Source organism: Ursus americanus, chromosome 22, assembly GCF_024610735.1.
Source record: "Ursus americanus isolate L20-20 chromosome 22, mUrsAme1.1.p, whole genome shotgun sequence".
Classification (NCBI taxonomy): domain Eukaryota; kingdom Metazoa; phylum Chordata; class Mammalia; order Carnivora; family Ursidae; genus Ursus; species Ursus americanus.
The window spans coordinates 10599027-10616671 of record NC_142148.1 but is presented as its reverse complement, the minus strand read 5'-3'; the positions used below and the strand labels follow the sequence as shown (position 1 = coordinate 10616671).

Below are 17645 nucleotides of genomic sequence, written 5' to 3'. Positions count from 1 at the left end.
GAAGAGGGGGGACAGGCTATGTGGTTGGGTTCTAGCTCTCCTAAGGTTCTCTTCGTGGTTCCACTGGAAATATCCAGGAACTATGAATCTTTAAGGTTGAATCTGAGGGTTCTCCAGGAAGTACACGTCTACTTATCACATTTTCCTATGTTCCGTAAAAATTTTTTAGTTTATTCCAGTCGCTAGGAGACGCTAAGCCGGAAAAGGAAATGCCTTTCAAGACAACTTCCGGGAAGGGCGCCATGGCTTCCAGGGAGGAGGTGCTTGCCTTGCAGGCTGAAGTTGTCCGGCGTGAGGAAGAGCTAAGTTCTCTGAAACAGAGGCTGGCGGCGGCTGTTTTGGCGGAGCAGGAGCCAGAGCGGTTGGTTCCGGTGTCGCCCCTGCCGCCGAAGGCCGCCCTGTCGCGAGATGAGATTTTGCGTTATAGCCGGCAGCTAGTGCTGCCTGAGCTGGGCGTGCACGGACAGCTGCGCCTGGCCACCGCGTCCGTGCTAGTCGTGGGCTGCGGTGGGCTCGGCTGTCCTCTGGCGCAGTACCTGGCAGCGGCCGGCGTAGGCCGCCTCGGCCTCGTGGACTACGACGTCGTAGAAATGAGCAATTTGGCCCGCCAGGTGCTGCATGGCGAGGCTCTTGCCGGCCAAGCCAAGGTCTTTTCGGCCGCCGCCTCGCTGCGCCGCCTCAATTCTGCGGTGGAGTGCGTGCCCTATGCTCAGGTGCTTACGCCAGCCACGGCGCTAGACTTAGTCCGCCGCTATGACGTGGTGGCTGACTGCTCTGACAACGTGCCCACTCGCTACCTGGTTAACGACGCATGTGTGCTTGCCGGCCGGCCTCTCGTGTCGGCCAGCGCCTTGCGCTTTGAGGGCCAGATCACAGTGTACCACTATGACGGCGGGCCTTGCTATCGCTGCATATTCCCCCAACCACCTCCAGCGGAGACAGTGACCAACTGCGCGGATGGCGGGGTGCTCGGTGTCGTCACTGGGGTCCTGGGCTGCTTGCAGGCACTGGAAGTGTTGAAGATCGCAGCTGGTCTGGGTCCGTCTTACAGTCGCAGCCTGTTGATCTTTGATGCCCTCAGAGGACAGTTTCGCTGTATTCAGCTTCGGAGCCGCAGGCCTGACTGTGCGGCTTGCGGCGAGCGGCCCACTGTGACTGACCTGCAGGATTACGAGGCTTTCTGTGGCTCCTCAGCCACGGACAAGTGCCGCTCTCTGCAGTTGCTGAGTCCAGAGGAGCGAGTTTCGGTCACCGACTATAAGCGACTTCTCGATTCAGGCTCACCCCACCTGTTGCTGGACGTCAGGCCTCAAGTGGAGGTGGACATCTGTCGTTTGCCTCATGCCCTGCATATCCCTTTGAAACATTTGGAACGGAGGGATGTGCAGAGCCTGGAGCTCCTAGGAGAAGCAATCCGGGAAGGGAGGCAGGGCACACAGGAAGGGGCAGCTTTCCCAGTTTATGTGATTTGCAAACTGGGCAATGACTCCCAGAAAGCAGTGAAGATCCTGCAGTCCTTGACAGCAGTCCAGGACTTAGAATCTTTAACGGTTCAGGATGTTGTGGGGGGCCTCATGGCCTGGGCTGCCAAAGTCGATGGAACATTTCCGCAGTACTAAGGTGGATGGGAGAGTCTGACCGGAGGCAGATGTGGATTGCCATGTTACCCAAAAGATACATTTATTTGCATTTTTTCCAGGAATGCATGGAAAAGACTGGGATTGTTCAATAACTGAATACATGGTCTCCTTTTTATAAGGGGCTTTTTTGTTCTGATGTATTGGATGCTGTTGTTATTAATGGGTTATAATACTGTTTTTGAGAACTGTCTTGTGTTTTCAGCACTTAGAAGATGTCTTGAACATGTGAGTTATAACATTAAGTGACAGGATTTTGTGTTTTGACAGATCATTTTTCTCTTCTGCTTTTTTTCCTACCTTCCCCAATCAAAAAATACTTTGAATCGTCTATATTAATGCTTGGAAAGGTGTAGTAAACTTAGTCTTCTGAATTAATCACAGATGATATACTTAAGGTCAGTTTATTGTTTGCTAAGACATTGTTTGGGTCTTCTTTCTGTTTCAAATGATGGAATATATTCTACAAAAAATGTTTAAAATGTAAATTATTTTTAATTATATGGGAAATGGTCATTCTATTAAATATTTGAATTAATATCAAAGTGAGCTATTTAGTAAGATAAAGGAAACCACCTTTGTAGTCTGTCAGTTTCTCTTACAAATTGCTGATTTACAAAAAATTTTCTTACAGTATTATACACACTGTATACTGTGGTTTGGCTTGCTTTGGAATCTTCAAACCTAAGTCCCAACCTTCTACCCTCCCCTGCCCCTTATTCCTTATCCAGTCTGGTTTTCTTTTCTTTTTTTTTTTTCTTGCTTTACTGGCCAAGTACACCAAATACAGTATTGAATTAAAGTGGAATAGTGAGCATTCTTTTTTTTTTTCCACGATCCTAGGTGAAAAACTTTGACTATTTGACCAATATTACTTGTTATTGCTTTACTGTAGCTACTGTCTTTTATCAGATTAAAGAAATTTCCTTCCTTTTATGGTTTGCTAAGTTTTCATTGAATTCATCAAGTGCTTTTTCTGCATTATTATGTGCTGCTTTTTTCTCTTTGGTTAATGCAGTGGATTACATTGATTCTGTTTATGGTGGCGAAACACACACACAACACACACACACCCAATTTCCCCTCTCAGTAATTTCCAAGTGTACGGTACAGTATTGTCAACCACACACACACGGTGTACAACGGATCCCAGAACCCACCATCCTGCGTGGCTGAACCTTGACACCCACCGAACAACTTCCCATTTCTCCCCTTCAATTTGCCTTTTCTATTTTGATTTAATCTATTTTATTCCCGTATTTCATAGTAGTACAAAACATAGGTGTTTTTATGTTTACTTATTAAACAACATTTTCATGAAATGGCAGGTAGTCTAACTTCTAATCTATACAAAATTAAAAGTAAAGATCTGGTCAGTATCCATGGCAAGTTGAAGAATACCTGCCCGTGTTGAAAGGGCCTCCGCTCTCCGACTGATTGTTGCGTGCAGGTCTGTAATCCTCAGAAATCACAGATGTAAATGTGAAATTTTTGTATCTCTGGCTACACTTTTTAAAGTTTAACAGCTTGTGGACCAGACAAAACCCTTGAGGATCAGATTTACTCAGTTTGCAACCTCTGATATAGACTCTTATTTTATCATAAAAGGATGGTATTTAACAATCAAATTCAAAATTAGGGTAGTCCTTACCTTTTAACTGTGAAACATCGTAACCCATGTTTTGAATTGGTATGCCTCAACCTTTGCTGTAAAGACGGAGCAGGTTTCTTGGACTGTTTTTCCCAAGGAGTTGTGGAAATAAATGCCTGAGACCAGAAAAGGAGAGTAAAGATGGCTGGCCTGTGTCTCAGCTTCTTACTTCCTGGACAAAAGCTGCTTTTGATACATACCAAGAAACAAAGTGGACAGACATGGGAACTATATCTTCTTCTAAAGACTGATTGAAACAGTTTTGGTAGTTCCTGCAAGCTTGGATCTCAACAGAAGATCGCTCGGGCTGCTTAAGTGGGAAAGGGGCTTGTTAAAGTGAGATGAGGTGCTTCTGAGAATTTGGGGGACAGCCTTAAAGCTGTAATTCCAGGAGTGATGCCCCAAATCACGCGCAGAACTGACCTGAGAACACTTTCTATGCTCTGCTGCCCCATCTAGGGAAGCCCAGCACTTCAGCCATGGCTCGGGACAGAAAGCAGAATCGCTTTACATTGATTGCTCTTCTGAGTCAGTCTTCCGAGGTGTGTCTGGTAGGGAGAGCCTAGTCATGCCTCCATCCTACCTGCAAGAGAGGCTGAGAATTTGAGTCCTGATGTCTACAATGGGGAGACAGAACCCAATCTGGCATTTTCTCAAACTAGTGAAAGATTTTTTTCAAAAATTGGGCTGTTAATATGACCGGTATCTGTTACAGGATCCAGATATTTTTTTATTCTTTGAAATTTTGTTTTCTCTGGGGATTGTGGCCAGTTTTTTTTTACATTCAGATGGGATTTTTAACTTGATATATATATTTTTTTCCTTTTCTTTTAACAAACATCAAGTGTACCAGTTACGATTCTAAACTCTGGGATAAAGATGAATAAGACATTTCCTATTTTAGAATTTACATGCAAATGGGAGACAAATCAACAAATAAATTACTGTTAAGTGTCATGAAAGAAATGAAACTGATGTATTGGGGTGGGGATGTGTTTTGGATAGATTAATTAGAGAAAAGCTCTTTGCAGAAGGGTTAACATGAAACCCAGAACCTAAATGGTGATAAGGAGCCAGTTAGATTTGGGAGAACCTCCCTAACTGGGAGAAAAACAAGTGGAAAGACCCTGAGGCAAATAAACTTATAATGTTCAAGAAACTGAAGAGGCAAGTGGGTTGTGAACAGTTGAGGAAAGTAGAGTAAGGTGAGGTTTACGGAGATTGGGAACGCATCAAGTAGGTTGTAGACCAGAAGTTTGATTTTTATTCCAAGTGAAATAACAGCTCACATTTATTGGGCAATTACTATGTGATTTGGAACTTGAACCCAGATGGTCTAGCTAAGAGAGCCCGTGCTCGAAGCACGGTGTTACACTGACTCTCAGTAAGAACGTTGTACTTGTTTTATATGGTTTCGCTTTTGAAAAACAATCCATGCCCTAAGCATCAGGATGGAAAGAGCTCGGATTTCAGATGCAGAAGAAATGCACTCGGAGGACGTGCTTGGCTTGCAGACTTCTCTCTAGGGAAGGAAACCCAGAGCAAATCCCTGGGAGCCCTCTGACACCAATGTGTTACCTAGGTAATGTCCAGTTAATAACAAGCCACTCTGGTCAAGGAAATTGAGAAATAAGGTCTCAACGTGAGTCACAGCTGGTAAATAGAAGGGTTGCCAAGGAAGGGGGTCAAAAAAGGGCAGGGAGTCTCCCGAGACTGTTCCCATGGGAGAGGAGCGATTATTTTTTTTTCAAGGTGGTTTATTTTTAATTAGCTGCTCCCTCCCACGGCAGCAGAGGGGCCCCTCAGAGCCTGAAGTCAGGTATGTACCCCATTTTGCTCTACCCAGGAGAAAATCTCTTTGCTTTTATAGGTTGTATCTTAGGATTCCATACGTAACACGAGGTAGCCCTGTCCAGGTAAGAATAAAATCTCATCATTTGAAATCATACACCTGCCTTCACATTCAGGATAATTCTGCAGTCAGTTTGGAATATCAGGAAAACAGTGGTGCAGGGGCGGTAAAGTATTTTGCAAACAAAATGGTAAAAAGGGTTAATTCATGCCTTTGATGAACTATAATCTCTGAAGCACTCAGGATGTGAGAGAAAAGCTAATTAAACCAGCCCAGAATTGGGGTGATAAACAGGATATCGCTTACTATGAAGTGCTATGTAGTGATACCGATTCTGGCTTTTAATCTTCAGCCCAATTACTCAGAACGTGAAAAACAACAACTACAATGAATCGTGAATTTAGGTGTTTTGTTCCTTACTCTTTTTTTTTTTAGAAGATTTTATTTATTTATTCGACAGAGATAGACAGCCAGCGAGAGAGGGAACACAAGCAGGGGGAGTGGGAGAGGAAGAAGCAGGCTCCCAGCGGAGAAGCCTGATGTGGGGCTCGATCCCAGAACGCCGGGATCACGCCCTGAGCCAAAGGCAGACGCTTAACCGCTGTGCCACCCAGGCGCCCCTTGTTCCTTACTCTTAATGTCATTCGTTGGACAGTGTGCTAAAGGAAAGGAAAGAGAAAAGTCTTATGTCTTAAGATTTCCCTTCTTAAAATTTCCCTTTTTAACCAAGGTGCCGGAGTAGGGTGACATTGATGGAATATGTTTGGGGCATATTTTTAAATTAACTGTTTTCTTTTCCCGATGCTTCCAGATGAGGGAGACCAAAAACGAAGTAGAATTTAGCAGTGCAAAGTTCAGATGAGTTGAAACAGTGGACTCCTAAGTACAAACTCCCAAGCAAGGTTTACTTTACTAGGAACAAAGGGAAGTAGTATTTTACAATCTTGACTTAATCATCCCCTGGGGGTAAACTCTGGCTTGTCTACCCAACCGCCTCCCCACTCCCCCTTTCCTCCTCACCAGCAGGGCTGAAAATACCCATTCTTAGTTTCCCTTGCAGTTTTTGAAGAACTTCCCCTCCTAAACAATTTCTCCCATCAAATACAGTTCGAATCTCTTCACTTCTCACCATCTCTACGGCTGCCGCCCTAGTCAAGCCATCTCTCCATCAAATGTATAGCTTTTTAGGAACACACACACACACACACACACACCATCAGTTGCATGGTTGAGTGCCAAGAGTGTATAGATCTTAGGTCCTAAGATAATTAAAAAGGTGCCTTTGCACAGGAGGGATGACAGCCTCAAATTTATTTAACGTAAGTGTCCTTGAACTTCAAGATCACAAGTTTCATTCAACATAATGAGCAATAGTTAAATATCTACTTTGCACAGAGCTTACAGGGATTTGTAAGCTCAGTATCTACAGGGGCTGGCCTAATAAAAACATGAGTAAGGGTGGCCAGCAAGAGAACACGGTGAGCTAGGAGCACACAGCACCTGTAAAGCCACAATACAGCTTTAGCCCATTTTGCCATGCAGGACTGTGGGTAGGCTATTCCCAGATCTTTTTGTATTAAAGAAAAATCTGGACATTTGTAGATCTGAAATCTGATCCTTGGAGTTTTCTGTGAAATCTTCTGATTAAATGTTGAAGGGGTGCCTGGGGGGCGCGGTCGGTGAAGCATTCGACTCTCGATTTGGGCTTGGCTCATGATCTCAGGGCTGTGAGATCGAGCCCCGCCTCGGGCTCTGTGCTTAGCATGGAGTCTGCTTGAGATCCTCTCTCCCTCTCTCTGACCCTCCTGCTTGTTCTCTCACTCTCTAAATAAATCTTTTAAAAAAATAAAATGTCGAATATGAATTTTAAAATCCCAAAACTGTTTTACCAGTTGAAACATATCTGTAGGTTGGGTAAAGCTTGTATTTATTTATTTTAAGATTTTACTTGTCAGAGAGAGAGAGAGAGAGCACATACAGTGGGAGCAGCAGGCAGAGGGAGAAGCAGGCTCCCCACTAAGCGAAGAGCTCAATGCGGGACTTGATCCCAGGACCCTGGGATCATGACCCAAGCTGAAGGCAGACGCTTAACCAACTGAGCCACCCAGGCATAGCCTAGATGAAGCCTTAGGTTTAAATAGAAACACAAAACAAAATGAAACAAGACATGATTTGGGTCTTATTTAATTTGGTGGACACAGAGTTGAGTGTCGGGGGTAGCCTAAGGCAGTTTAACAATTGAACACTTGTATTTTGTCCTTTTCATTTATATAGTATTTATAAGCTGGCATCCTAGGTGGCTAAAGTTTTGAAGGAAAGGCTATTTTTGTCTTCATTTTCATGCCAAGTAAATTTAGTATCAGAGTGGTTTGAGATTGATATTTTTCAAAGACTGAAAAATTGGAATTGGGGTATTTCATGCACTACCAATCTATGCTCTGCTTTTCCTAGTATTTTGATGAATTGGTGTTTGAGTGTAATTTCTTAGAAAAAGGTACCTGTACAATAGATAATGACAGTGAAGATGGACACCTGTGATGGGAAGGGGAGTTGACACATGATATAGCTGGCGATTTGCACCTGTAGTGTTTAGGCTGGACTAGACTCATACATTAACCTCAAATAACAGCAGGAATAAACAGTGGTTAAATGAGTTTTCTTAAACACAAACTGTTGAAAGATACTTGATTCATAGTGATTATTTGAAAAAGATTTTATTATCCTTTTGAAAATTTACTTCTAATTTTTTTTAAGATTTTATTTATTTATTAGAGAGACAGAGAGAGCATGAGTGGGGAGGGTATCAGAGGGAGAGGAGTAGAGGGAGAAGTAGGGCTCATTCCCAGGGCCCTGAGGTCATGACCTGAGCTGAAGGCAGACCCTTAACTGACTGAGCCACCCAGGAGCCCCCTACTTGTAATTTTAAAGAGCAAAATATACCTTCAGAACATCAATACAACATGAGTGATACGATCATACCCTCAGTTTTTACAAAGACTTAATTTAAAAAAAATACTTGATACTCACAGTAAAATTTGAACAGTTCCAAAGTATGTACAGTAAATGCAATGTGGGATCCTGGATGGAATCCTGGAACAGAAAAAGGATATTAATGGAAAAACAGGAAATCCAAGTAAAGTCTGTGGTTTAGTTTAGTTAGTTTCTTAGGTTTGAAAAATGTACCCTGAGTTAACGGGTATTAACATTAGGAGAAGCTGGGTATACAGGAACTCTCTTTACTATCTTTGCCACTCTAACGTTATTTAAAAATAAAAATTTAACAGCAAAACAAAAAATAGTGCTACATTTGACCCTTGAACAACACAGGAGTTGGGGCACCAATTCCGTGCAGTAAAACAAAACAAAAAACAAAACAAAACAACCAACAACTCTCCAAAAACTTTACTAGTAGCCTACTGTTGACTGGAAGACTTACCAATACTTAGTGGATCAACACATATTTTATATACTGTATGCATTATATACTATATTCTTCTAGTAAAGGAAGCTAGAGAAAGAAATGTTAAGAAAATCATAAGAGGGGCGCCTGGGTGGCTCAGTTGTTCAGCGTCTGCCTTCGGCTCAGGGCGTGGTCCCGGCGTTATGGGATCGAGTCCCACATCAGGCTCCTCCGCTATGAGCCTGCTTCTTCCTCTCCCACTCCCCCTGCTTGTGTTCCCTCTCTCACTGGCTGTGTCTCTCTCTGTCGAATAAATAAATAAAATCCTAAAAAAAAAAAAAAAGAATGACCACTTGGGGGAAAGTATCTGTATTCCTTAGCAAAACGGTATGGAATGAATTCATTTTTGCAGATTTATATTGAAAGTCTACTATGTACCAAGCACTGGCCATGTTCTGGGTACAAGATAAGTAGGATGTGAGGCTGGCCTTCCAGGTATTCGTAGCTCATTTTGCAACTTTATACAGGTAATTTCCAGATCCTTTCCCACCTACATTGTTTCATCTAATCCTTCAGCAGGGATTCAGTCCTTTATCTGAGATACAGAGAACTATCCCTTGTTCAGAGTTTCCTCTTAGTGTTCTTACCAGTAATAGATTTTCTTGAAACAACTTAGTTGGTGGGAAGCCTTATTCTTAAAGTGGAACCCTTCCTCCACTAATGAGGTCAGCCTCTCTTGTCCCTGTATAGCATTTTAGAAAAGATTGTACTGTAGCTTGGGTGAATTTTTCAGCTGTTCCCAAGTATTTTGTATGCCCTGATTGTCATCAGAAAACCTTTTTCTTGGAGCCACGGTGGGTCATTGAAAGCAATGAATGTCACTGTAATGAGGCTTGTGCCCTTTTGGTCCATTGTTGATGGCCTCCTGATGGGGTCAGTGCCGTCTTGGCTCTTAATTTAAGAGGAGATGGTTGGGCTCAGGGCACTTGGGACACTTAGACCATTAGTTAAGCTCAGATATTTCTGACGCACATTCTTTATTTCCAATGCATGGGTTGTATATACTATTTTATTGAAGATTCCCTGTGTATCTCTTTACGATATAATTTCACACTTGAGTTTCTTGATTTGAAAACAAACATATCGTGGGAACTGGTTCTCATTGGTTGAATTTCTGAAAGCTGGATATACCAGGCTAATGGCTTTAGCACTTAGAACTTTCCCAAGTCCTTGTGTCTCACTCCTCCATTGCCCTACTAGATCTGGGATCTCCTCCCACAGCAATGGCTTCACCCAGATTCTTGTCTCAGGACCCCTCCTTTCACTCAACTCTCTCCTGGGACCCGACACTCAGCAGGTGTCCAGAAAGCCTTTAAACCAATACCTCTGGCAGCTGAAGTATATAGAGAAAGACATGCATGGAAGTTTAGGATTTCATTCCTTCTTGTTTTGGTTTTGACTTATTTTTTAAAAGGAGGGCTAGAGAATATATTTGTCTTAGCTCCCACTGGATTTTACCTGAACGGACTGCATTACATTCTATGCACTCCACAAATACTCTGGTTTCTTCTACATGCCCCAGTACTGGAACTTCTCCTCTGGAACTTTATTCCTGGGGCCCTTGGGAAGCATACAGAAGGGACCTCTGCTGGGACTCTCCCGCCATAGCTGGTATGGGCCCCCCAGCCACAAGGTTGCACGGGGAGGCAGAAGCTGTCCTATCACTGGCTTCTTCAGTAATGAAATGGCCAGGCAGAAACAAATGCCTTCTCACGCCCATGGCTGCTCCAGGCTGGCAGATTTGCTTGGCTGGATGCTGGGGACATCTGATGGTCAGCATGAGACTGACGAATGACAGTCACCCAGCAAATCAAATCTGCAAATCTCACAAAAGAGGCAGGATTTCATAAGGTGATGTTGGAGAACTGCTTGAAACTCCCGAAGTTGCTACACGAGGATTTGGCAGACAGCCGCAAAGACGAAATCCACATGGGTAAGGCTCCGAGTGGCACTTCTTTGGGAGAATCATGTGAAAACACTTAAGAGAGTCCTTTAGAACATCAACGAACCTTCATGTAATTTCCAGGAGTTCCCAGAAATTATATTCCAGAAACAACCCTCCTTCTGTTTGGGCTATGAAAGTGAAGTGGATAATTCGTTGGACTATGGAAGTGTTTTTGTTGAAAACTGACCAAAAAAAAAATCTATTCCTGATCTGTTCTAGTCTTTGTTCTAAGAATGAGGTCATAGTCTGCAATAGCCTAACTTTCATTAAATAAAATTATATATATATTTTTTTATTTTGGAGGAATCATAGATGCATAGGCCATTGTGGAAAATGTACAGGGGTCCACGTACCCTCCCCCGGTTTCCATCTTGCATAAATAACGATGCAACCATGTCAAAACTTCCCTGAGGTCACTAGTGGGTTGAACAGTTTTTCTATAAAAGACAGGTCTAAGTTCCAAACCTTGGAACCTGTAGATGTGACTTATATGGAAATGGGGGCTTGGCAGATGGCATTCATTTAATGGATCTTGGGATGAAATTATGCTGTCTATATGTTGGGCCCTAAGTCCTAGGACTGGTGTCCTTATAAGAGTAAAGGGTGGGAGATGTGAGACACAGAGACACACGGAGGGGAAGGCCACGGGGAGGCAGAGGCAGAGAATGGCGTGATGCAGCCACAAGGCAAAGGACAGGAAGAGTCGCTGGCAGCCACCGGAAGCTGGGACACAAGCCCGAGACAGGTTCTCACTCAGAGCCTTGGGTAGGAACCAACCCTGCGTGCGGACACCTTGTGTTGCATTTCTGGCCTCCAGAGCTCCGAGGATAAAATTCCTCTTTTTAAAGCCACTAAACTCATGATAATTGGTTACAGCCGTCCTAGGAAACTGACGGACACTCCGCCCAGTGGTTGCGAGGATCCCTTTCACTGCTGAGTGGGGTCCGTGGTGCGGGGCTACAGTGGCTCGATTCATCGTTCATCTGGTTATTTCTAGTCTGGGGCGATTATGAAGAAAGCTGCTATGAACATACATAGATTTATTTTTTTAAAAATAAATTTTGCTTTCATTCTTCAAGGTAAAACCCCACTCAGATTTCTTCCCCTCCACTGTTTACTCTGAAATGGGGGTCTCCCTTTTAGGTAGACTTACTCTCAACAGCCTTTTTCTGGTGCTAGCCATACTCATCTAGCAAGGGCCTGCTGTCTTTAGCTCATCCGGCTCTAAGAATCGCGACCTGGTGGACCCAGATTTTTGGATGGGGGCACGAACTAAACTGGCCAGAATTCATACAAAGAGAAAGCCTGCTTTGAACGGGCAGAGTTTAGAAATTCAGCGTTAGGACTGTCGCCTCGGCCCTGTCTTCTTACATCTGGGGATTATTGTTCAGTCCAGCTGACATGGCATATGGAGGGCCACGCGAAAGACCTGGAGACCACACAGGGTACACTTGCCGCTCGACACGCATGAGGAGTTTGGAAGAATGTTCTGGCAGCCGGGGGAAGGAAGGCTATTGAATAGAGCAAGTTAAGCGGGTTGGCTAAGGTTATATTTCCCTTCTGTTCCTCAGCCAGGAGAGCCTGCAGGGCCTCCGTTCAGTGTCTGCCTTGCTCCTTGTCTTCTTCAACTATATATATGTATTTCTAGAACTTTCTCTGTGCCGGCACTGGGGTACAGCAGTAAATAAGGTAGACACACTCTTCACTCCCAAAGCTCATGTTGTAGGGGGAGAGAAGCATTGAAAACACCAAACCCCCCCCCCCCAAAAAAAAAAACAAAAAAGAAGCAGGCAGTAGAACCAGCTGTCTCATTTACGGGGCCCCTTATTCAAACACTGCTGAGAATTTCACGACGGAGACAACAGAGCATGAGACCGTATGTGGGACTCTGCCTGCACCTGCGTTGGCCGGGAGCACAAGTAGTGTGCAGGCTAGTTGGTGACGTCACAGCTGGGGGTGGGCAGGGGAGTGGGTTATTGGTACCCAGTGATGAGAGGTCAGGGGTGCTACTTAACATGCTATCATGCACAGGACAGACTCACAACGACGGTTTATCTGACCCCAAATTTCAGTTGTGTCAAGGTGGAGAAATCCTGCTTCAGTCCATGACAGTTTTAATATGTGCCAGAAAAAACCCCCCACAACTCAGAGGGTTTTCTGAAAACATACAGCCAGGGGACCTGCTTTAGTCTGGGGACGGCTTCTTGGAGGAAAGACCCTTTAAATTGAGACACAAAGACTGGGTATGGATTAGCCAAGCCCGAGAGGAGAGGAGATGGCCCTGTTTTGGTCTTGGTTGGGGGGGGATGTCAGTTCTTAACATCCTCTTCATCCCTATGGAGGTTCAAATCCAAGCGAGAAAGAGACACAGGGTTTAGGTAGACAAGGTGACACTTGCACCTTCGTAACTCAAAAAGCTGCTTGGGGACTGTGCTTCCGTGCGAGCACACTTGCTAATCGGTTGTGCTGGTTTGCACGTACTGTGCCAGCCAGGAGACACCCCCCCCCCCGCCCTCCCCTCCAGGGACAAAGCTGCTGAGCTGTTCACCACAGTACACCCCCCACCAATCTCAAAAAGAGGAGGCAGGAAGGGGCCAAGGCCAGTATTCCCCCCTGCCCCGCTCCCTGCCACTCACCAGCTGGGTCAGTCATCCTCCAACCCCCACCGAGGGCGTGAGAGGGTAAGTGGGGGTTGAGGGAAGACAGACGGGAGCTCCGGCTCAGTGCTCTCCACCGTGACTGTGGAGTATAATAACCTGGAGACCTTTGCAAAGCCCTGTTGCCGGGGCAGCATTCCAGCCCAAGGAAGCCAGAATTTAAGGGGTCGGGCATTGATTTTTTTTTTTTAAGCTCCCCCTCCCAAGGTTGTCAGAAAAACCACAGGACTTTCAGATAAGCAATACATACATTTTTTAAAAAAAGACTTTTGTTTATTTATTGGACAGAGAGAGAGAGCATAAGCAGGGGGAGCAGCAGAGGGAGAAGGGCAAGCAGGCTCCTGATGTGGGGCTCGATCCTAGGACCCCAGGATGATGACCTGAGCCGAAGGCAGACACTTAACCAACTGAGCCACCCAGGCGCCCCAACACATTTTTTTAGTTCAAGTGTATCCCAAAGATCGCCTGAGACAGACTTATAATACAAACGCATGTGTTGTTCATCTGAAATGCAAAGGTTTTTTTTTTTTGAAGAGTTTACTTATTCATTTGAGACAGAGAGAGAGACAGAGGCAGAGAACACAAGCAGGGGGAGGAGGGAGGGAGAAGCAGACTCCTGAATGAGCCGGGAGTCCGACATGGGGCTCAATCCCAGGACCTGGAGATCATGACCCAAGCCAAAGGCAGACGCCCAACTATCTGAGCTACCCAGATGCCCCTGATATGCAAAGTTAACGAGGCATCTTGAATTTTTATCTGCTTGATCTGGCAACCCTGTGATCCCAGATGATTTCCACCTGCAACCAAGTTTGAGCCCCACTGAATCAAGGAAGCAGGAAGCGTGAGAAATCGTTGTCCTCCTACATTTTCCTGTCTGGTTCTCTTGACCCATTAAGCATAACTATCAAGCCTGGGGACAACCTGGTCTGGGCTGTCCCCACGGGGGGAGAGCAGTCTCTCTGACCAGTCCTGCGCCTGCGTTCTCGAACTCCAATATCAGCTGGTGCTCCTTGAGGGTCCTCCTGGACTGGCTGGCTCAGCAGTGGGCTGGGAAAAGCATGGTCTTTAAAACCACACAAAGCCTACTCAGTGCTCCTCACCGAAAATGAATTTCCTATTTATTTTCCTATCTCAAATTATGTCCAGCCTTGTTAGCCAATGTGGCTCGTTGAGGGTTCAGTAATGAGATTATATATACTCCCAGAATAAAAGCCAGCAGTATGTTCTCCCACATTTGAAGATAAAGTCTTTATTATATTCCCTGGGATGAATGAATGTCCAAAGATTCCTTGTAACTGGAAGTGCAAATAAATTGAAGTCCAAAGGAATTAAAGGCTGAACTCCAATCCACTTGCCTTATAAGTTGTAAGACCAAAGGAATTAGGCTCCAAATTCATTTCCCCTAGTTTCTTACTCGGCCCAGTCTCAGCCGCGAGGGGTCTCATGACTATGGCAGGTAGAGCTGGGGGTCCTTCGGGAGCTGCGGTCTGGGCTGTTCTCTTCTGAACAGGTGTAGTTCCCACAGGATCTCGGAGGTTGAATTCCTCTCCCGGGGCCCTTGCTTCAGGGTCTGAAAGAGGGAAAGTGAAACCAGCATATAGCAGCACCAGCCCCACACCCCCAACATCTTCTGAAGAAGCCAATTCCCTCTCCGAGCAGCCCTTCGAGCCAAATGACCGTGCCACAACCCCTCACCTGGCATCCCCCAGGCCCACATTATTATTGCTAATAGCAAGAACTGAAAACACCAGCTTCCCCAAGACGCAGTGCAGCCAGGCTGAATTGCCACACGCCCACAGCTAGTAAACGTAAATCCAGTTGGAAAAAGAATCAGAAAGCTTGTTCTGTAAAGGGCCAGAAAGTACCTATTTTTGGCTTTGCAAGACATATGGTCTCCCTTGCAACTACTCGGCTTGGCCAGTGCAGCGTGAAAGCAGCAACAGACAGTAGTCAGCCAAAGCCTATGACTGTGTTGGAATAAAACTTTATTTACAAAACCAGGTGATGGGCTATAATCGGCCAATCCTTTCATTGGGAGGAATCTCCCACCAAAAAGTTACTCTTGGCACTAGCCATCCACCAGATCCGTGGGGAACATCCATCCATTGGCTCAAGTGACTTCTTCCTCTGAGAGTAGCCCTTAAGATGTTTCTTTCTTTTTCTTTTTTTTTTTTTTTTGCCAAGTTTTAAGACATGAGGATCTTATTTGAGGTCTTTTCCTTCTGGCTTTGGATAATCACGTACAACAAATAATGATCCAGTTCAGGTCACTGTGTCCAACACAGGCCTAAGTGCCCTACACTTATTTACTTTTTTGAGTTTCATGAGAACTCACTCGGCAGATTCTGTTCTTATTCCAGTTTTTCAGGGAAGGAAACTACAGTACAGAGCAGTTAGATAACTGGGTCCGAGTCTACACAACTGGGAGGCAGTGGTAAAGACAGGATTTGTACCCAGGCAGTCTGAGCTGGTCCAAAGCCTCTTTATGTTTGCCTCCCTTTGAGCCTTGTTTTTCCAGAGCCCTCATGGGAAGCAGGCAGGCATTCTCGGTGAGAACCTGTAAGGACTGGCTTTTCGTCTGCAAGAGGATATTCTGGCCATTTTTTCTGCAGGAGTGGGCTGCACTCTGCTGACAGGGGTTTTTAATTTAGGGGGCGGAGGGGTGCCCTGGTGCCTTTGGCCGTTTAGGGTTGCCCATGAACCCTTTCTCAAAATACCCAATTGGCTTCCTTTGTAAGCCTCCGTGTGGCTTATGGTGAAACACAGTAACGTTTTTATAGAAACAAATTTGTGACGTGGGAATATTTGTGCTTCTTGTGTTTTCGTGTTATTGATGCATTGAATAACAATCTGATGGCAAGGTCAACCCCCTAACTCCGAGCAGAAGCAGTATTCTGAAATACTTGCAACAACTCTAATGCATTGTAAAAATATCCGGGATTTCTACTGGTCACCAAGTCACAGGTACCGTTAATCTGCTGGTACTGAAACGTAGCATGTTGATTAAAGGTTGATGAGAATAAAGATTTTTTTTCCTGATCCAGGTTCAGAGACACCCTAGGTACTTCTAGAAGTATGAGGACCTAGTTTAAGGATGCCTGCACTCAGTTTGCATTTCTCCCGCTGGTCTCATCCTATCGGAAAGGCTCATTCAGAGTTTTAATGGTTTACCTCAGGGGTCGGCAAACATTTTTGGTAAAGTACCAGAGAGTAAGTATTTTTGGCCTTGCAGGCCAAACGGCCTTTGTCCCAACTACGCCGCTCTGCAGCTGTAACATGGAGCTGGGTTTAAATAAAACTTTATTAAGGGACCCTGGAATTTGAACTTCATGTAATTCTTATGTGGCATGAAATATTATTTTCCTTGTGATTTTTATTTTTAACCATTAAACAAAATGTAAAAACCATTCTTAGTTGCAGGCCATCCGAGAGCTGGATTTGGCCTGGGGGTTGCAGTTGGCCAACCCCTAGTTCCACTTGTTTCTTAAGGCCGGTCCATTTCCCTTTCTGCCACAAGGAAGGCAAGCTCTGTGTGCTAGACCCGTGGGTTGGCTTTCTTTGCTTTCCCTCTGCTTTCTGGCCCTGCCATTTGTTTTTCTTCCATATTCTTCTACTGGGGTCTCTTCATTCCTTGTGGGATTTCTCAGAGTGAGATTTATGAAGTTAATTCTAGGTCTGCCAAGAGCATCCATCGTTAAACAAGTCTTGTTCCCTTTTCCTCCTTGACTTGGGCTGTCTTCCCTGGGAGAGAGTCTCCTTTCAGACCAACTTCTGAACCAGACTGGGCTTGGTCTATGATTCCTTTTTAACTTGTCTCATCTTTGCTGAAGTCATCTTTTTTTTTTTAATATTTATTTATTTATTTGGAGGGGGAGGGGCAGAGGGAGAGAGAGAACCTCCATTAGACTCCCCACTGAGCGAGAGCTCGAGGCAGGACTCGATCCCACAATCCTGAGATCACAACCTGAGCTGAAATCAAGAGTCAGACACTCAACTGACTGAGCCACCCAAGTGCTCCAGCTTAAGTCATCTTTGGACCCATGATTAAATAGCATTTTCAAGCCTCTTTTTCCTCTGGACACAGTCCTGTGTCCTCACCTGAATCCGTGTTACCTTGAAACTCCCAGAATAATAATTTTGTTTTACTATGACGTTTTCCTCTTGAATCTGAACCACTTGGTCTAGCTGTTCCTACCTCCAAGGGGTGATTCCCTTATCATTCTCAATTTGGAGTCTCTCTCTGCAGCTTTAAAGGTTTCCCATATCTTTTTTTTTTTTAAGATTTTATTTATTTATTCATTCGACAGAGAGACAGTGAGAGAGGGAACACAAGCAGGGGGAGTGAAAGAGGGAGAAGCAGGCCTCCCGCTGAGCAGGGGCCTGATGTGGGGCTCAATCTCAGGACCCTGGGATCATGACCCGTGCTGAAGGCAGACGTTTAAT

At 44.9% G+C, this 17645-nt stretch overlaps 1 protein-coding gene across 1 annotated transcript; it reads left to right on the top strand.

Annotated features, from left to right (window-relative positions):
* The first annotated feature begins 194 nt into the window (after positions 1–194).
* MOCS3 (molybdenum cofactor synthesis 3) lies at positions 195–2573 on the top strand. The gene has a single exon (XM_045771542.2). It carries the CDS (start codon positions 210–212, stop codon positions 1617–1619), a length of 1410 nt encoding a protein of 469 aa, XP_045627498.1. The 5' UTR covers positions 195–209; the 3' UTR covers positions 1620–2573.
* Positions 2574–17645: the final 15072 nt, after the last annotated feature.